At 43.2% G+C, this 21,182-nt stretch overlaps 1 protein-coding gene across 6 annotated transcripts in view; it reads left to right on the plus strand.

The window, feature by feature from the left end:
- The window catches only part of TOP6BL (TOP6B like initiator of meiotic double strand breaks), a 98,658-nt gene that overhangs the window by 68,818 nt on the left and 8,658 nt on the right, over positions 1 to 21,182 (plus strand). For all 6 annotated transcript variants that reach the window (XM_055354585.2, XM_055354586.2, XM_063710705.1 and 3 more), the window contains 5 exons: positions 473 to 624; positions 2,657 to 2,803; positions 8,229 to 8,350; positions 9,150 to 9,260; positions 14,749 to 14,847. In XM_055354585.2, the coding sequence (XP_055210560.1) occupies positions 473 to 624; positions 2,657 to 2,803; positions 8,229 to 8,350; positions 9,150 to 9,260; positions 14,749 to 14,847 (631 nt within the window). The remainder of the gene's footprint in view (positions 1 to 472; positions 625 to 2,656; positions 2,804 to 8,228; positions 8,351 to 9,149; positions 9,261 to 14,748; positions 14,848 to 21,182) is intronic.

Consider the following 21,182-nt stretch of genomic DNA (forward strand, 5'->3'; position numbering starts at 1 on the left):
TCTCTGGTGCCTCACATCTGTCTTCAGTGTGGAAAAGGCTTAATATGTAACTGCATAGGCTGGTCATGATGGCTCACGCCTGTAAACCCAGCACTTTGGGAGGCCGAGGTGGGCAGATCACGAGGTCAAGAGATCGAGACCATCCTGGCCAACATGGTGAAACCCTGTCTCTACTAAAAACACAAAAATTAGTCAGGCATAGTGGCATGCACCTGTAATCCTAGCTACTTGGGAGGCTGAGGCAGGAGAATCACTTGAACCTGGGAGGTGGAGGTTGCAGTGAGCTGAGATGGCGCCATTGCACTCCAGCCTGGGCGACAGAGCGAGACTCCATCTCAAAAAAAAAAAAAATAACTGCATAGGATAATAACTTATGGGAGTGTAAACCAGGTCAGTGTTATGTTTGTTTGTTATACAAGTGAATACATAGTCATAAGATACTAAAATTTGGCAGTTTTCTTTAGCAACTACACATATTTCTATATGGACCTTTGGGTCTGCCTCTGATATTGTCAACTTGGGAGCAGCCGATGACTACTTTCTTCAAAGATACCTCTTCTTTAATTGACTGGAAAAAATACCATTTGTGTATGATACCCAATTTGGATCTCAATTTGGATAGAGGTATATCCTCCCTCTTTCTGCACAGGAATTAAGACACTTGAAGAATATTAGAGAAATGAAAGGAAATATGAATAGAACGTGTGTATAAAAATACGACCAGAGATCTGATGGCCCAGGTTGGGGTTTGGGGGTCAGGGTCTGGCCAAATGTGAGAGACCACTTGAAGTGAGGCAAACAGGTGTCAAACAGGCAAAGCTCTTTCAGAGCTTGTTTTGGCATTGCATGTTTTTTTTTGTTGCTTGTTTTTGTTTTTGTTTTGTTTGAGACAGAGTCTTGCTCTGTTGCCCAGGCTGGAGTGCAGTGGTATGATCTTGGCTGGCTGCAACCTCCGCCTCCCGGGTTCAAGTGATCCTCCTGCCTCACCCTTCCGAGTAGCTGGGATTACAGGTGCCTGCCACCATGCCTGGCTAATTGTTTTTTGTATTTTTGGTAGAGACAGAGTTTCCCCATGTTGGCCAGGCTGGTCTTGAACTCCTGACCTCAAGTGGCCCACCCGTCTCAGCCTCTCAAAGTGCTGGTATTACAGGTGTGAGCCACCGCGCCCGGCCTGGCATTGCATGTTGATACCGGTTCTCCTCTTACTTCCTCTGCTGCCTCCTCTATTCCTGGTCCTTCTGTTAGATACTTGTTCAGAGGATTTCTAATGTACCTAATCTGTCAACTCTGGGCCTTTACAAAGGTGAGTAAGGGAGCAATGATACCTCTGAACTACTGTGGAAGAGAAATGCTTCATAATGAACTGAGAAAATCCACATAAAATTCCTTAGAAAAAGTTAAAACGCATACAAATGCAAGATGTAATAGTATTAGGTCTAGGAAGCTGGCTGTAATATTCACATAAGCTCTAACCACACCAGCTTTGGGTGAATCATGCTAAAAGCTGGAGGTTAATAACTGAGCTAATAAAACTGGGAAATTGGAGTATGCGACCATGGGCTGATATCTAGGAGGGGTTGCAGTTTTGAGATTGACTGTTCTAACTAGAATCCTTTGAAATTTAGAAGGTAGTCTGGTCGTCTGGCTCCTGAGGAAGACGACCAGTAGGGAAGAGGTATTCTGCGGCTATGACTGGTATGAGAACATTGAAGCCTACTGGGATGGGGCAGTATCTTAGAGGGAATGATAGATTCCACCGATTTAGAATAGAGATATGACTGGTGAATGTCTAGGGATCTCCATACCTCCTTTTCTCTTTCATTTTTGTTTTTGGGCTTTGCTGGTTTAGTTTTTTGCCAATTCATGGTCCTGAACTTTCTCAGTTAACTCTGGAAATGAATAACGTAGGAAATGTCCTCTCATCTCCCTCCCTTATTACTCTAAAGGACAGACCGAGGATCCACATGGAGGTACTTCTCTACATGGATCTGAAATATGGGACTATCCTGATTGTATTCTAAAGGATCAAGGTGCTAGAAAGTGACCACTGGGCAATGGATTACATTTGGGGATACAAATATATAGTATTGGGGCTAAGAGAACAGGTTTTTTAGTCAGTCTAGCAAAGTCTAGAACTCAGTTCCACCACCTACTGGCTCCCGTTGGACGAGGTATTTAACCTATCTGTGCCTCTTTTATCTGTAAAAGGGCATAAGAATAGGTCCTATCCGATACTGTTGTTGTGAAGTCTAAATGTTGAAATAGTACATAAGCATTTGATGCAGTACCTGGCACATAACAAGTTAGCTGTTGTCATACACTCAGGTGAATCTAACCTCTTACCAGCCATACCTGCCGTAGAAAGTTGTACAAGGAATCAATGAATTTATTGTGTAGAGCTTCTCAGTAATGTAAAGGAGTGCTGTTTGGCTTGCATTTTACACACATAGTTACTATTTTAATGTTCTTCCTGTGAGTCATTATGATTTGCTTCCATCATGTGGATAGAGAAACAGGTTCAGGAGGGTAAATGAGTGTTCAGATTTAGATCTCCTATTCTCAGATCCTTCTTTGTTCAGAATACAGGTTCTGTAGTCACTTTGTATTTCAAGAGCTTTACTTATCTTAGAAATTCGTGTAATATCTTGTCCTCTAGATTTGGTGCTTCCAGATGTGAGTTATCAGGTGGAATCCAGTGAGGGGGATCAGTCTCAGAATATGGATCCTCAAGGACAAACTCTGCTGCTTTTTCTCTTTGTGGATTTCCACAGTGCATTTCCAGTCCAGCAAATGGAAATCTGGGGTAAGTATAAGAGAATGGGGTTGCCAGCTGGGGTGTGCCAAATGCTAAGAGAGAGGGAAACTTTGTGTAATGCACACATCTAAATTAGATATATTTCTGTAGAGTAAAGAAGTTCAGTGAAAAACCTTGCTTAATAAAATGAACATATCCTATAGAAAAGATTCATATATTGATGCATCACTTAAATGATGACATTTCTAGTCTGGTTGGCCAGAAATCAGCAGATACTTCATATATTGCTCCCTAGGGATCAGCGGTTCTCAACGTTAGCCGCACAATATATTACCTGGAGAGCATCTAAAATGCTTACTCCCCAGAGATTCTGATTTCCAGATGGACTGAGGTGGGGCTTAGGGCTCAGTATGTTTTTTAATTTTTTTTATTTTTAGAGATGCTCTGTCGTCCAGGCTGGAGTGCAGTTGCGCGAGCATAGCTCAATGCAACATCAAACTCCTGGGCTCATGTGGTCCTCCCGCTTCAGCCTCCCAAGTAGCTGGGCCTACAGATGCATGCCATTGCACCTGGATAACTTTTTCAATTATATTTTGTATTATTATTTTTTGTATGGAGGTCTTGCTTTGTTGCCCAGGCTGTTCTCGAACTCCTGGCTTCAAGTAATCTTCCTTCCTCGGCATCCCCAAGTGCTTGTCAGTATGTTTTTAAAGTTTCTCAGGCCGGGTGTGGTGGCTCATGCCTGTAATCTCAGCACTTTGGGAAGTTGAAGTGGGTGGATCACTTGCAGCCAGGAGTTCAAGGCCAGCCTAGCTAACATGGCGAAACCCCATCTCTACTAAAAATACAAAAATTAGCTGGCATGGTGGCAGCTTCTTGTAATCCCAGCTATTCAGGAGGCTGAGGCAGGAGAATCTCTTGAACCCATGAGGCAGAGGTTGCAGTGAGCCGAGATTGTACCACTGCACTTCAGCCTGGACAAGAGATTGAGACTCTGTCTCAAAAAATAAAATAAAATAAAATAAAATCACTTCTCAGGTGATTCTGATGTACAGCGAGGCTTGGGAACTTTTCATCATCATGCTGCCTTTCCAGGTGGACTTAAAAAATGCACACCTGTTCTTATTCAGGTATGCAACAGGGAACCTTTGGTGTTTATCTATTAGATGGGTGACAATTTGTTATCAATCAGAAAGGTTATCTATGATAGAGATAAAACAATGGTTTCATTTTCTGGTCCATGAAACACATGCATCAGAATCACTGGATGATGATGATGATGATGATTATTATTATTTTTGAGACAGAGTCTCCCTCTGTCGCCCAGGCTGGAGTGCAATGGCGTGATCTTGACTCACTGCAGCCTCCACCTCCCGGGTTCAAGTGATTTTCCTGCCTCAGCCTCCTGAGTAGCTGGAATTACAGGCACACGCCACCACACCTGGCTAATTTTTGTATTTTTAGTAGAGATGGGGTTTCACCATGTTGGTCAGGCTGGTCTCGAACTCCTGACCTCGTGATCCACCCGCCTCAGCCCCCCAAAGTACTGGGATTACAGGTGTGAGCCACCACACCAGGCCATTATTATTATTATTGTAGAGGCAAGGTCTGAACTCCTGGGCTCAAGTGATCCTCCCACCTCGGCCTCCCAAAGTGCTGGGATTACAGGCATGAGCAATCGCACTGGCCTCAAGTGATTCTTAAATAGAGTAAAATTTGAAAACCAATGAGCATGAGCAGGAGTTGGCTTCTGCATTTTAACCCAATAAACCCTGGGACATAAATTTAAGTGTTTCTCAATGCCCTCCTAATCTTTGAGGAAAGTTACAAGGAGAAGTGGAGCTTATACAAATTTGGGGAAAGGTTCGTAAGCCTCCCTTTTGGTGCTTCTGATATGTCTCTGTTCTCCTTTCTCTATGGGCCAATGTGTTTTCGTGGGATTCTATTCTCCAGGCACTCTAGTGCTATTTGGTGTGGCCCTGCTCCCACTGAGTCATAAGAAAAAAGAGACTGCTTACACCAGATCAAAAGAGCTCATGTTGACTGGTGTCAATTATTTACTGAACAAACCATTGTTGGCTGTGGTATTCTTCCGTCTACCTTCCTTCTGAGCCTCTCAGAAGTTAAGATAAGGCAAACTTTTCCCTGCCTTTTCCCAACACATGCTGTACACACTAGGAGAGAAGCACTGTTTCCTGGGGCTCTGGCTTGTAGCTCTTTATTTGAGGAGCTAGTGGTCTTTGGTGCACCGCCGTTCTGATGATTAACGCCAGGGGAATGGAAAATAGAAGATACCTAAACTAATGTGAGGATTCCTGGGGCTGTTCCCTGTGGCTTATGCTCACATAGACAGAGGTTGGTAAGAGCAGCAGCTTATTATTGTGGAAAAGACATCAGGGTGGAATCAAGAGACCTGGGTTTAATTTTAGCACTGATACCAACTTCCTCAGTGATTTTTGGGAAGCATGTCACGTAAATCTGAGCCTCCCTTTTCATATCTTTAACATGAGATTGTTAGGCTAGGCTCCATCAAAGGCCCTTCCAGGTCTAAAACCCTCTTAAGACTTAAGATCTGCTACCTTCTGGCAGGCTTTTTTTAAGGTCTGCCAGAAGGTAATCCTTGGATAATGCAAGCCTGATAACATGTTCTGAGCCCTAAAGAACATTCCTTAAGAACTCAGATTCCTCAGAAACACAGTATTATCATTCCTGAACTACTGTGATAATTTGTACACTTCTGTTTAGCTTGACCCTGAAGGCCTGCAGTATCTCAGTTGTTGTACTCAGTATTGGATTTAAAAGAAATTCATCAATGTATTAGTAAACACAGTAAGGCTCTCCCATCTTACACATCTGGTAATTTAAGACTAGCCTCTGAAGAAGATGCACAGTGAGGGGAGGTAGATATAGACATAGTGATAATTTTACCTTCTCTTCCCCCTTTTCTTTCTCATATCCTTAAAAGCTTTCTCTAGAGCCTCTTCTTTTAGGAAACAGATTGTTCAAAGTTAGTCTGTTTCCATGTGTCTTTAAGAAAATTACTTAATTGGGCTTATGCCCACCTACCTTGTCATGGTAACTTTTCTGTGATTAACTCATTTTTTTTTTTTCTTGTGACTAACTCATTATTTTCCCTAATGTCAAAAGCATTTGGTGGTCAAAAGTTTTAGGAATGAACTTTGACTTTTAAATTAAATGTCTGCTTTCAAAAGAGATCTGATTTCTTGAAGCTATTCTTAAAACCAAACTATGGAAAATACCAATCTAGATGATACATTAACATAGCAATAGCAATATTTTGAAATTGTACAGTGTACATTTCAAAACACTTCATGGGCTAGGCACTGTGGCTTGGCACCTGTAATCCCGATACTTTGAGGGGCCAAAGCAGGAGGACCGCTTGAGCCCAAGAGTTCAAGACCAGCTCGGGCAACACAGCGAGACCTCGTCTCTACATATACAAATTTGCCCGGGCATGGTGCCTCACACCTGTAATCCCAGCACTTTGGGAGGCCGAGGTGGGCGGATCACACTGAGGTCAGGAGTTTGAGACCAGTCTGGCCAACATGGCAAAACCCCATCTCTACTAAAAATACAAAAATTAGCTGGGTGTGGTGGCAGGCGCCTGTAATCCCAGCTACTCGGGAGGCTGAGGCAAGATAATCACTTGAATCCAGGACGCGGAGGTTGCAGTGAGCCGAGATCACGCCATTGCACTCCAGCTCGGGCAACAAGAGCAAAACTCTGTCTTAAAAAAAAAAAAAAAAAAAATTGGCCAGGCCTGGTGGTGGTGCACACCTGTGGTCCCATCTATTCAGGAGGCTGAGGTGGGAGGATCACTTGAGCCCCGGTGGTTGAGGCTGCAGTGAGCCAAGATCGTGTCACTGCACTCCAGGCTGGGCAACAAAACCCACAAAACACTTTGTGTACATTATCGCAGTTTATCTACACAACATACCTGTGAGAGCAGGTGGTATAAAGCCATTTTCTATACTGAAGAAAAGATTTCATCACCACTAGTTGATGGCAGAATTGGCCCTAGAATCTATGTTCTCCCTGACTCCAGCTCCAGAATCCTTTTGAGCTTACCATATATTACGTTCCCTACCAGGAAAGCATCATGGTGCCTTGTGGTAGAAAATGTTCTTCTGGTTTGCATTTTTAATACAGTCCTGGAAAAAGCCAGCCAGTTTTAGGCTGCTTCCCATAGAATTCTGAACACTGAAAACAAAGAATAATCAAGAAGGATTTTCTCCAGGTGACCTGTAAATTTGGCTTCCTGTGCCTGCTGCATCGGGATCATTAAATGGTGGCCTATTGTTTGATGGCATAATTTTTTTGCCTGTTGCTCTCACATGTTAGCTTTTCTGAATGAGACTAAGCAGTGGTTACTTTAACAGAGATAATCCCCCATTTAAAAGGACCTCATACCAACAGTTCTGTGTCATCTCTGTGAATTTTAACCTTTTCTTTACCACAGTACGTCTGAAAGCACTGCCACAACAGTGATGTTCACATAGACGTAGAGTAGGGTTAGACACACTCTATAGCACCTTTGCTTCTCCCTTTCTCCTCTCCTTTGGGAGCACTGGGATTGTTGTTTATAGTACATGGTATATATTTCTGCTATGAATTAAACAGGATCCCTTATTTGTTTCTTTAAAAAATAATGTCATTCTCCACCTTAATTTTCCTGAGCTTTCTTAGATTTATAAGTGGGAATTAGGTAGGTGTGTAAGTTGCTGGGAGATTTTGTCTAAAAAAAGGTAATTATTTGTGGATATGTAGGGGTCTCTTCTTCCAAGAGGCATCTTTCCCACTCCCAGTCCTGACTCAGAGCACATGAGCAGCAATCTTGAAGTAGTTATTCTCGCTCATGGTTAATCCTTGGATAATGCAAGCCTGATACCATGTTCTGAGCCCTACTGAACATTTCTAAAGAACTCGGATTCCTCAGAAACCAGTGTTATCATTCTTGAAGTACTGTGATAATTTGTACACCTCTGTTTAGCTTGATTCTGAGGGCCTGCAGTATCTCAGTCGTTGTACTCAGTATTGGATTTAAAAGAAATTCATCAATGTATTAGTAAACAAGTGTCTTAAACCTTACACATCTGGTAATTTTTTTTTTTTTTTGAGACGGAGTCTCGCTCTGTCACCCAGGCTGGAGCGCAGTGGTGCAATCTCGGCTCACTGCAAGCTCCGCCTCCCGGGTTCACGCCATTCTCCTGCCTCAGCCTCCCGAGTAGCTGGGACTACAGGTGCCCGCCACCACGCTCGGCTAATTTTTTGTATTTTTAGTGGAGACGGGGTTTCACCGTGGTCTCGATCTCCTGACCTCGTGATCCGCCCGCCTCGGCCTCCCAAAGTGCTGGGATTACAGGCCACATCTGGTAATTTAAGACTAGCTTTTGAAGATGCACAGTGAGGGGAGGTAGATATAGTGATAATTTTACCTTCTCCCTCCCCTTAGGAGTCTGTACGTTGCTCACAACTCATCTCAATGCCATCCTTGTGGAGAGCCACAGTGTAGTGCAAGGTTCCATCCAATTCACTGTGGACAAGGTCTTGGAGCAACATCACCAGGCTGCCAAGGTAATAAGGAATTCACAGCCTCGTTTCTCCCATTCTCTAAGAAAAAGATAGCAAGCATATATGGCAGGCAGGGCCTAGGAGCCCTTCCTCCCTTAATGCCCCTTCCTCTCCTCTTCTGTCACCTGGGTGATCTTGTAACACTGCATCTAGCCTACAACTCAAACTTTAGCTTAGACGGATCACTATAACCAGCTTGCTTAGTCTTACCTCCTAGTAGGTGTGTTTGGGTAAATAGGGAAATAGTTAATAGGGAAAAATGGCTGATAACACACCTCTTCCTTATGCATATAATTCCCCTTCCCACACAGACTTCTGGAGCTGCTGTTTCGCTGTGTCTTACATTCTTCCCCCATTTTCCTAATTCTTTACACCACCACTTTCTCTCCTTACCTGATTTTCTACATCCATCCATCCTGTGTACTTTTGGTAACACATTTCTTACCTCATATGGCCCCCTTTTCAGGGTAAAAACAACCACACTAAGAGAGCAGAACTAAAAGCTTTTTTTTTTTCCCCCAAATAGTGTGTCTGTTTTCTTGATCAGTGTCCTATTGCTTGTCTTCTCTGATGTGTCTATGTCAGTAAGTCACCTCTGTGAAACGCAAGAACATTTTAAAATTTTATTTTAATTCCCTAAGTGTTATGATGTAAAAATATGTGAGGATCTCAGTAACTTTTGTTGATGGATAGGAAGAATTGTTGAAATCCTGCTCTGATGGAAATGTGTGGGCCCTCTGGGATTCTCTAAACCACATCTTGGGATTCATGCAGTCTCCCCCTTACTTGTTATGTTCCCCAGGCTCAGCAGAAACTACAGGCCTCACTCTCAGTGGCTGTGAACTCCATCATGAGTATTCTGACTGGAAGCACTAGGAGCAGCTTCCGAAAGATGTGTCTCCAGACCCTTCAAGTTAGTAGGAGATTGGGATTGGGGATGCTTAAAAGTGCCAGGGTTTTGGCTGGGTACGGTGGCTCATGCCTATAATCGCAGCACTTTGGGAGGCCAAGGTAGGAGGATTGCTTGAGCCCAGGAATTTGACACCAGCCTGGGCAACACAGGGAGACCCTGTCTCTACAAGTAATTAAAAAATCACCCAGGTGGAGTGGTGCACACCTGTGGTTCCAGCTCCTCAGGAGGCTGAGGTAGGAGGATCAACTGAGCCCGGGATGTTGAGGCTGAGCCGTGATCGCGCCACTGTACTCCAGCCTGGGCAACAGACTGAGACCTGTCTTAAAAAAAAAAAAAAAATGCCCAGGGCAGTGGCTCATGCCTGTAATCCCAGCACTTTGGGAGGCCAAGGCGGGTGGATGACCTGAGGTCGGGAGTTTGAGACCAGCCTGACCAACATGGTGAAATCCTGTCTCTAGTAAAAATACAAAATTAGCCAGGTGTGGTGGCAGTTGCATGTAATCTCAGCTACTCGGAAGGCTGAGGCAGGAGAATTGCTGGAACCCGGGTTGGGGAGGTTGCAGTGAGCCGAGATCACCCCATTGTACTCCAGCCCAGGTGACAACAGCGAGACTCCATCTCAAAAAAAAAAAAAAAAAAAAAAGCCAGGATTTTAATGACACTCTACTGCTTATCTTTGTAAAATATACAGTATTTTTAGAAACATTACTTTATTTGCTCCACTGTGATGCTACATAGTACCAGGCTTAAGTTTTAAGAAATATTTGTTGGAATAGTAGTATGTATACCATTTTACAAATGAGAAAACAAATTATTTAAGATTTCTGCTTTCTTTAGGTCACACAGCTAGTTAAGAACAGAGCTAGGGCTGGGTGTGGTGGCTCATGCCTGTAATCCCAGCACTTTGGGAGGCTGAGGTGGTGGATTGCTTGAGGTAAGGAGTTCATGACCAGCCTGACCAACATGGTGAAACCCCGTCTCTACTAAAAATACAAAAATCAGCCAGGCGTGGTGGTGCACGCCTGTAGTCCCAGCTACTCAGGAGGCTGAGGCAGAATTGCTGAAACCCGGGAGGTGGAGGTTGCAGTGAGCCAAGATCACCCCACTGCACTCCAGCCTGGGTGACAAAGTGAGATTCCGTCTCAAAAAAGAATAAGAAAAAAAGAACAGAGCTAGGACTAGATCAGTGATTCCTAATCTAATTCCTTGTTGAAAAATGCTATCTCATGGTGACAGAATACACTGGAAATAACTGAGCAACCTTATCTATTACGTGTATGTGGCAGTACGGAATCAGAGGCTCAGGTTCAAATCCTGACTCATTTACTTATTAGTTATGTTTAGGCCTATAGTTCTGAGACTTGTCTACAAATTGGAAAAAGTAATAGTACCTCACAGAGTTATTATGAAGGTGAGAGCTAAATGTGTGCTATGGTCTGAATGTTTATATATCCCCAAAATTCATTATGTTGAAATCCTAACCCCCGAACTGATAATATTAGGAGGTATGAGGCCTTTGAGAGGTGATTTAGGTCATTAGTCCTTCATGAATGGGATTAGTGTCTTTATTTTTATTTTATTATTATTTTTTGAGTCGGAGTTTCGCTCTTGTTGCCCAGGCTGGAGTGCAATGGCATGATCTTGGCTCACTGCAACCTCCGCCTCCTGGGTTCAAGTGATTCTCCTGCCTCAGCCTCCCAAGTAACTGGGATTACAGGCATGCACCACCATGCCCGGCTAATTTTGTATTCATTATTATTATTATTATTATACTTTAAGTTTTAGGGTACATGTACACAACGTGCAGGTTAGTTACATATGTATACATGTGCCATGTTGGTGTGCTGCACCCAGTAACTCGTCATTTAACATTAGGTATACCTCCTAATGCTATCCCTCCCCCCTCCCCCCACCCCACAACAGGCCCTGGTGTGTGATGTTCCCCTTCCTGTGTCCATGTGTTCTCATTGTTCAATTCCCACCTATGAGTGAGAACATGCAGTGTTTGGTTTTTTGTCCTTGCAATAGTTTGCTGAGAATGATGGTTTCCAGTTTCATGCATGTCCCTACAAAGGACATGAACTCATCATTTTTTATGGCTGCATAGTATTCCATGGTGTATATGTGCCACATTTTCTTAATCCAGTCTATCATTGTTGGATATTTGGGTTGGTTCCAAGTCTTTGCTATTGTGAATAGTGCCGCAATAAACATATGTGTGCATGTGTCTTTATAGCAGCATGATTTATAATCCTTTGGGTATATACCCAGTAATGGGATTGCTGGGTCAAATGGTATTTGTAGTTCTAGATCCTTGAGGAATCGCCACACTGACTTAATTTCGTATTTTCAGTAGAGACGGGGTTTCTCCATGTTGGTCAGGCTGGTCTCAAACTCCCGACCTCAGGTGATCCACCTGCCTTGGCCTCCCAAAGTGCTGGGATTACAGGCCCGAGCCACTGTGCCCAGCCGGATTAGTGCCTTTATAAAAAAGGCCCCAGGCCGGGCGTGGTGGTTCATACCTGTAAGTAATGTCAACATTTTGGGAGGCCAAGGTGGGTGGATCACCTGAGGTCAGGAGTTCCAGATCAGCCTGACCAACATGGTGAAACTCTGTCACTACTAAAAAAAAAAAAAAAATACAAAAAAAATTAGCCAGGCGTGGTGGCAGGCACCTGTAATCCCAGCTACTTGGGAGGCTGAGGCAAGAGAATCACTTGAACCTGGGAGGTGAAGGTTGTAGTGAGCTGAGTTCGCACCATTACCCTCTAGCCTGGGTGACAAGTGCAAAACTCCATCCCAACCAAAAAAAAAAGGCCCCAGAGAGACCCTTGCCCCTTCTGCCATGTGAGGACACAGGGAGGAAGTGGGCAGCCTACAGCCCAGAAGAGGGCCCTCACCAGAACCTGACCATGCTGGCACTTTAATTTCAGATTCCCTGCCTCCAGTACTGTGAGAAATCAGTTTCTATTGTTTATAAGCCACCCAGTCTATAGGAATTTGGTATAGCAGCCCGAATGGACTAAGACAGTGTTAAAGTGCATAGCATATGGTAGATTCTCAATAAATGTTAGTGTTTCCCTTCCTTTAGGAATGTGTGCTAACCAACTGGTATTATCAATGGGCAACTTATCATTCCATATTTGTTGCTTTTTTTTTTTCTTTCTCTGAGACAGTGTCTCGCTCTGTCGCCCAGGCTGGAGTGCAGTGGCGCGATCTCGGCTCACTGCAAGCTCCATCTCTCAGGTTCACGCCATTCTTCTGCCTCAGCCTCCCAAGTAGCTGGGACTACAGGTGCCCGCCACCACGCCCGGCTAATTTTTTTGTATTTTTAGCAGAGACGGGGTTTCATCGTGTTAGCTAGGATGGTCTCAATCTCCTGACCTCGTGATCCGCCCGCCTTGGCCTCCCGAAGTGCTGGGATTACAGGCATGAGCCACCGCGCCCTGGCCTGCTTCATTTTTTTGGTATAGTTTTCTTGAAAAGCTAGTATAACACAAAAAAAATTTAAAATAATAACTAATGAAATTTATCACTATAATTTTTACTCATTATCTCATATATAGTTGTAACCAAAGCATTCTATTTTCATATATAATTTGCCATTTTCCCTATTTCAACAGTCTTAGAATTTTTAGTTAATATCCCACTGTATTGTTTAAATCTAATTTAATAAACCATTCCTCTGTTAGACATTTGTTTACATTCTTGCTTATATAGTGGTTCAGTTAATACCTTTATGTAATATCTTGCTTCTTTTGAATTATTTTCTAGAACAAATTTCTATAAATGGAGTTTTGAGTCAAAGTGTATAACACATTTATAAGCTAGTGCATTTTATCATAGCTTCAACTTTCTGGGTCATGTGGATAGCACAGGGTAGTGAAAAGAACACTATATTGGGAATTCTAAGGTATCCATTAAAGCCCTAACTTTTGTACTAACTAGCTGTGAGATCTTGGGTGGGTCACTTCTTTTTTTTTTATTTTTTATTTATTTTTTTTTTTTGAGACAGAGTTTCGCTCTTGTTGCCCAGGCTGGAGTGCAGTGGTGCAATCTCGGCTCACCGCAACCTCCGCCTCCCAGGTTCAAGCAATTCTCCTGCCTCAGCCTCCCCAGTAGCTGGGATTACAGGCATGTGCCACCACCCCTGGCTAATTTTGTATTTTTAGTAGAGACGGGGTTTCTCCATGTTGGTCAGGCTGGTCTCAAACTCCCGACCTCAGGTGATCTGCCCGCCTCGGCCTCCCAAAGTGCTGGGATTACAGGCATGAGCCACCACACCTGGCTTTTTTTTTTTTTTTTGAGACAGAGTTTCGCTCTTGTTGCCCAGGCTGGAGTGCAATGGCGCGATCTCGGCTCACCACAACCTCTGATTCCCAGGTTCAAGCGATTCTCCTGCCTCAGCCTCCCTAGTAGCTGGGATTACAGGCATGCGCCACCATGCCCGGCTAATTTTGTATTTTCAGTAGAGACAGGGTTTCTCCATGTTGGTCAGGCTGGTGTCAAACTCCCGACCTCAGGTGATCCACCCGCCTTGGCCTCCCAAAGTGCTGGGATTACAGGCATGAGCCACCGCGCCCAGCCCACTTCTCCTTTTTGAATTTCAGTTTTCTCATCCATAAAATTAGTGTGTTGTATTAGGTTATTACCCTGGTCCCCTTTAATTCTAACATCCTATAATTATATATTTAAAAGTAGAAAGCTGTTACCTATTTCCTGTGGGTGCAAACTGTATTATTTTGTTCCTCTCCTCCCTAAAAGACTCGTCAGAAAAAAAAAAGTCTCATATCAGCCTCAGTTATGCAGTAGAACCTGTGCTGTCTTGGAAACTCTTCTTATAGAAGAGCAGTTTATATAACCCCTTCATGAACAGATGGATCTTCTGGATATTTATCTCCTACAGAGATGGGAGAACAGGCCGGGCGCAGTGGCTCACACCTGTAATCCTAGCACTTTGGGAGGCTGAGGCGGGTGGATCACCTGAGGTCAGGCGTTCGAAACCAGCCTTGCCAACATAGTGAAACCCTGTCTCTACGAAAAATACAAAAATGAGCTGGGTGTGGTGGTGCATGCCTGTAGTCCCAGCTACTCGGGAGGCTGAAGCAGGAGAATCACTTGAACCTGGGAGGCGGAGGCTGCAGTGAGCCAAGATTGTGCCACTGCACTCCAGCCTGGGCGACAGAGCAAGACTCTGTCTCAAAAAAAAAAAAAAAGAGAGATGGGAAAACAAAGACCTTCTTTGAAGGATCTTGCTTAGATGACAGAAGTGGGAAGACATATAGGAGCCACAACTGCCTATCTTATACCAAGTATCTCAGGCCTTCTTTTTTTCTCTACTGCCTTCATGAAAACTAAGAAAACTCCTAACTTTAATGGCTTGCCTACTGTCTGCCTCCTCATCTCCCTGTATAAACTTTCTGTGAGAACTTCCCCCCTTGGTTTCCAGTACTGGAACTCAGCATGTTCTATTTCTGGCCCATTTTAGGCAGCTGACACACAAGAGTTCGGGACCAAACTGCACAAAGTATTTCGTGAGATCACCCAGCACCAATTTCTTCACCACTGCTCATGTGAGGTGAAGCAGGTAAGTGTAAATAATCGGTACTTTGGTGGGAATCTTCCATTTTGATATATGGGAATCCTGAATTGAGGGTGGGTAGGTACAAGTGTTTCAGACTGCATAATCTGAGGTCAGCCTTTCAGCAAGGAAGTCTGTGAAACAAAATCATCTGTTTTCTATCTCTCAGGAATGACTATCCCACTGGTTGCCTGGTGTCCAATGTCTTGAAAACCGTTGTTTCATATGTTGTATCCAGGATTTTTGTTATTTCAGGCAGGAGGGTAGATTCAGTCCCTGTTACTCCATCTTGTCCAGAAGACACTGTAGGATAATTTCATCTTTAATTTCTCTTATTTATTCATCCTACATTTTTAGTTCCAGATAAGTCAGTCGTACTGACTGGAGCCAAGAGAGGCAGAAAAGTGGGCTTCAGTTAGACAACTACTACCAGCTACACCTGGAATCTGGAGAAACAGAATTTCCTGCTAGGATCTCCGTTCACTCATTAGAGGAGACCATCACAAAACCAGTTAAAAGCTATTTGACCTCCTTGAGGGTAAAGACCCCAACTAAGGAAATTCTAGATCTCCAGCATCCAAAAAGGTGAAAAGATAAAAGTGTGTGTGTGTGTGTGTGTGTGTGTGTTTTGAGATGGAGTCTCGCTCTGTTGCCCAGGCTGGAGTGCAGTGGCATGACCTCGGCTCACTGCAACCTCTGCCTCCGTCTCAAAAAAAAAAAAAAAAAGTTAGTTGAGGCCGGGCATAGTGGCTCACGCCTGCAATCCTAGCACTTTGGGAGGCCAAAGCAGGTGGATCACTTGAAGCCAGGAGTATGAGACCAGCCTGGCCAACATGGTGAAATTCTGTCTCTACTAAAAATACAAAAATTAGCTGGATGTGGTGGCACATGCCTGTTGTCCCAGCTACTGGGGAGGTTGAGATACAGGCCGCGTGTGGTGGCTACGCCTGTAATCCCAGCACTTTGGGAGGCCAAGGTAGGTGGACCGCCTGAGGTCAGGAGTTCGAGACCAGCCTGGCCAACATGGTGAAACCCTGTCTCTACTAACAATACAAACATTAGCCGGTGTGGTGACATGCACCTGTAATCCCAGCTCCTTAGGAGGCTGAGGCAGGAGAACTGCTTGAACCCAGGAGACAGAGGTTGCAGTGAACCAAGATCACACCACTGTACTCCAGCCTGGGTGACAGTGAGACTCTGTCCCAAAAAAAAAAAAAAAAAAAACCATGATACAGAGGGGCTGGGAACGATGACTCATGCCTGTAATCCCAACACTTTGGGAGGCTGAGGCAGATGGATTACTTAACCCCAGGAGTTCAAGACCAGCCTGGGTAACATGGCAAAACCCCATCTCTACAAAAAAATAGAAAAATTAGCCAGGCGTGGTGGCACATGCCTGTAGTCCCAACTACTCGGGAGGCTGAGGTGGAAGAACTGCATGAGCCCAGGAGGCAGAGGTTGCCGTGAGCTAAAATCATATCACTACACTCCAATCTAGGTGGCAGTGAAACCCTGCCTCAAAAATAAATAAATAAATAAATAATAAATAAATAAACAAACATAAAACTAATAGAACTATAAGGAGAAATAGACAAATCCAAAATTATATTTTGAGATTTCAACATAATTCTCTCAATAATTGATAGTTATGATAAGCAGAGACAGTCAGAACAATGCTTTCAATCACTTTGACCTAACTGGCATTTATAAAAACACTCTGTTCAACCACAGAAGAATATGCATTCTTTTCAAGTGCACAAGGCACTTTTAGCAAGATAGAACATATTCTAAGGCATTAAATATGTCTCAATACATTTTAAAGGATCTAAGTCATAAAAGTATGTTTCTGACTATAATAGAATTATTACAGCAAAATCAATAAAAGAAAGCTATCTAGAAAATCCCCAAATATTTGGAAACTAAATGACACATTTATAAATAACCTATGAGTTAAACACAGAAATCAAAGGGATATTAGAAATATTTTAATTTAATTAAATGGAAAAGTAAATTATCAAAATTTGTGAGATGCAGCTGATGTAGTATTTAGAGGGGAAAATGCCTGTGTTAGAAAAGAAAAAAGGCTCAAATCCATGACATCACTTTCCAACTGAAACTAGAATAAGAAGAGCAAATTAAACACAAATTAAACAGAATAAATGAAATAATAAAGATCAGAATGGAAATCAGTAACATAGAAACCAGAAAAACAATGGAGAAAAATCAATGAAACTAAAAGGTGGCTCATTTAGAAGATTAATAAAATTGATAAACATTTAGCCAGACTAATCAGAATAAAAAGAATGAACACAAATTATCACTATCAGAAATCAGAAAGGTAGCATCAGATATTAAAAGGATTATCAGAATATTTTGAACAAGTTTACAGTATATTTGACAACTTAGATGAAATGGACAAATTCCTTGAAAGATACGAAGCTCACTCAAGAAGAAGTACCCCTATGTACCTGATAGCACTGTATCTATTTTTAAAATTGAATGTTTAAAAACCTTACCATGATATTCTCAATATATAAAGAACTCTTAAAACTCATTAATAAGAACACAACTCGGTTTTTTTAAATGGGCAAAATATTTGAACACACTTCACGAAAGAAGCTACAGATACACAAATGGCAGATAAAGACATAAGATGCCCAACATCATCAGTCACAACAAAAGTTCAAAGAAGAACCACAATGAGATAATCATTTCATACCACTGGAATAAAAGGACTGACTATACCACATGTTAACAAGCATGTGGAAGAAAGAACTCACATACACTGTTTGTGGAAATGGAAAATGGTACAAGCACTTCGGAAAACAGTTAGCAGTTTCTTAAAAAGTTAAATATATACCTATCATATGACCTAGCTCTTTCACTCCTAGGTATTTACCCAAGATAAATGAAAACATATCTCCACACAAAGAATCATACACAAATCTTCATGGCACTTTTGTTATAGCCCCAAAAATGAGAAACAACCCAGTATCAACAGGTAAATGGATAAACAAATTGTAGTAGATTCATATAAAGGAACACTATGTGGTAATAAAAGGAAAGAACTATTGATACACACAGTGACATGGGTGAATCTCTGAATAGCATGGCAAGTGAAAAAATAAAAAACTAAAGGAGTACATACTGTTTGATTGCACTTACATATAATTCTATAAAATGCCAACTAATCTATACAGGTCAGTGGTTACTAGAGGATGGGAGGTGGGAGAGTTGGAATGATTATAAAGGGCAGCAGGACGCTTGCAGGGAGATGAATATGTTCATTATGTTGATTGTGTGATGGTTTCACAGGTATGTACATGTGTACTTAAAAATTGTACATTTTCGGCCAGGGCGGTGGCTCACGCCTATAATCCCAGCACTTTGGGAGGCTGAGGCGGGTGGATCACAAGGTCAAGAGTTCAAGGCCAGCCTGGCTAAGATGATGAAACCCCATCTCTACTAAAAATATAAAAAAAATTAGCTGGGCGTGGTGGCAGGCAACTATAATCCCAGCTACTTGGGTGGCTGAGGCAGGAGAATTGCTTGAACCCATGCGGCAGAAGTTGCAGTGCGCTGAGATCATGCCGCTGTACTCCAGCCTGGGCAACAGAGTGAGACTCTGTCTCAAAAAAAAAAAACAAAACAAAAAATTGTACATTTTCTATGTATGCAGTTTACTCTGTCAGTTTATATCTCAATAGTTATAAAAACTATGGACACGGTTTCTTTTTTTTTTCTTTTTTTGAGACGGAGTCTCACTCTGTCGCCCAGGCTGGAGTGCAGTGGCGTGATCTCGGCTCACTGCAAGCTCCACCCACCGGGTTCACACCATTCTCCTGCCTCAGCCTCCTGAGTAGCTGGGACTACAGGCACCTGCCACCATGCCCGACTAATTGTTTTTTCTGTTTTTAGTAAAGACGGAGTTTCACTGTGTTGGCCAGGATGGTCTTGATCTCCTGACCTCGTGATCCTCCGGCCTCGGCCTCCCAAAGTGCTGGGATTACAGGCGTGAGCCACCGCGCTATGGACACTGTTTCTGAGAAAATGAGTAACAGGGCCTTTGGTACCTCCTCTGCATCTGCTCTGCCCCTTGTACTTCTGCTTGCCTGATTGGGTGGGGAAGTTTAGGTGCCCAAGCACCCAAGGATCAAAGCATCTTATGGACTTTACTGTCCTCCTCTTCAGTGTGATTAGAGAGGCACAGAGCAGCAGTAAAGCCGTTAGTGCTCCCTTCACCACACCTTCCATGGCTGGCTGTGCCTTCTACGATGCACTTCCCAGGAACGCGTCCACTGTTCCTTTCAGCTGCTTCACCGCAAATACTCTTGCCAGTTTCCCTCGGACTTGGAAAGCCGCTGTCCACGCCTTGCGCAAATAAAGCTAAAATCCATTGTATCAGTTTCCTGGGATGCTGTCAGAAATTAACATCAACTTGAAGGTTTAAGAACAATCCAAATTTATTGTGTCACAGTTCTGGAGGCCAGAAGTCCAAAATCAAGGTGTTGGCAGGGCCACACTCCTTCCAAAGTTTCTAGAGGAGAGTGCTTCCTTGTCTTGCCTCTTCTAGCTTCTGATAAAAACTGTTCCTTGGTTTCTTGTAGTTTGCATAACTCCAAACTGTAACTCCATCTTCACATTGCTTTCTCCCTGTCTCTCAAATCTTTCTGCCTTTTTTTTTTTTTTTTTTTTTTGACACCGAGTCTTGCTCTGTCGCCCAGACTGGAGTGCAGTGGCAATGATCTCGGCTCACTGCAACCTCCGCCTCCTGTGTTCAAGTGATTCTCCTGCCTCAGCCTCCCGAGTAGCTGGGATTACAGGCGTCTACCACCATGCCCGATTAATTTTTGCATTTTTAGTAGAGACAGGGTTTTGCCATGTTGGCCAGGCTGGTCTTGAACTCCTAGCCTTAGGTAATCTGGCTGCTTTGGCCTCCCAAAGTGCTGGGATTACAGGCAGGTAATTAGGGATTTAGGGCCCACCCTAAATCCAGGCTAATCCCGTCTTGCGATATGGAATTACATGTGCAAAGACTTTTCTCAAATAAGCTCACATTCACAAATTCTGGGGGTTAGGATTTGGACATATTTGGGGTGGGGGAGAATGCAGTTCACTACAGCCATCCACATCTTCAGCTTTCTAGGGACAGGTTCAGGGTAAGGCATGTGCTGTTATCATAGGACCCAGGATATATGCGCAGAGGGACTCCTCAGGATCTAGGAGTGTTTCAGCCTCTGAAGTACTTTTACTTGGGCCTCTGTGGTATCCCAGTAAGACCTAAAAAAGATAATCTGGGCCAGGTGCGGTGGCTCACTCCTGTAATCTCAGCACTTTGGGAGGGCAAGGCAGGTGGATCACTTGAGGTCAGGAGTTTGAAACCTGCCTGGCCAACATGGCAAAATTCTGTCTCTACTAAAAATAAAAAAATTAGCCAGGCCTGTTGGCACACCCTTGTAGTCCCAGCTACTCAGAAGGGTGAGACATGAGAATCACTTGAATCTAGGGGGCGGAGGTTGCAGTGAGCCAAGATCATGCCACTGCACTCCAGCCTGGGTGACACAGCAAGACTCTGTCTCAAAAAACAAACAAAAAAAAAGATGATCTGACCTCTTTTACCCTGTTCTTTTGCTATAGTCATGGCTCATAGCCTCAGGGCCATTCATAGCCCAATTAATTTGGCATATGGCTAGTGAACTCAAGGTCTTACCAGTAGTCATAGGTCTTGGAAAGAAGGAACACTTACTGAATCCCTAATCTGTACCAAGATTTTCACTTTAATCTCTGCAAAGATGTTACAAATTAGGTCGTAGTTTTCCCATTTTACAGATGAGGAAACTGATTACAGAACTTTCATAATTTGCCCAGAATCACAGTCAGTAAATAGCAAGGCTAGAATTTGTACTGAGAGCTCCCGGCTCTGAAACCTGGTAATATTGTTAACACAGAGGACTAGGTTTCAAGCCCAGGGCAGATGAGTGATCCAGGTCATTGAGTAGAACCCATGATTCTCCACTCAACATCCTCTGGTAATGGCCATTTAGTGATAAATAACTTGTTAGTGGTACAAGAGTGGCACCCAGTGGCTTCAGCTAGAACTACAAGACTAAGGACGATAGGTCAAATTCTTTGACCTCTGGGCCATTCTGTTTCCATTTCTAAACAGGAAAGGTAGAATAGCTGATCTCTTGAGTAACAGGGAAGAAAACCATCTATTATATGCTTTATTGAGAAACTGAAAAAATGAGGGAGTGTGTATTCAGAGTGAATATATTCAGGGAAAGGTCATGCAGGAATGGAGAGGGTATTATTTTTGTTTTTATTTTTTTAGAAACAGGTTC

The sequence above is a fragment of the Gorilla gorilla genome, chromosome 9, assembly GCF_029281585.2.
Source record: "Gorilla gorilla gorilla isolate KB3781 chromosome 9, NHGRI_mGorGor1-v2.1_pri, whole genome shotgun sequence".
Lineage (NCBI taxonomy): Eukaryota > Metazoa > Chordata > Mammalia > Primates > Hominidae > Gorilla > Gorilla gorilla.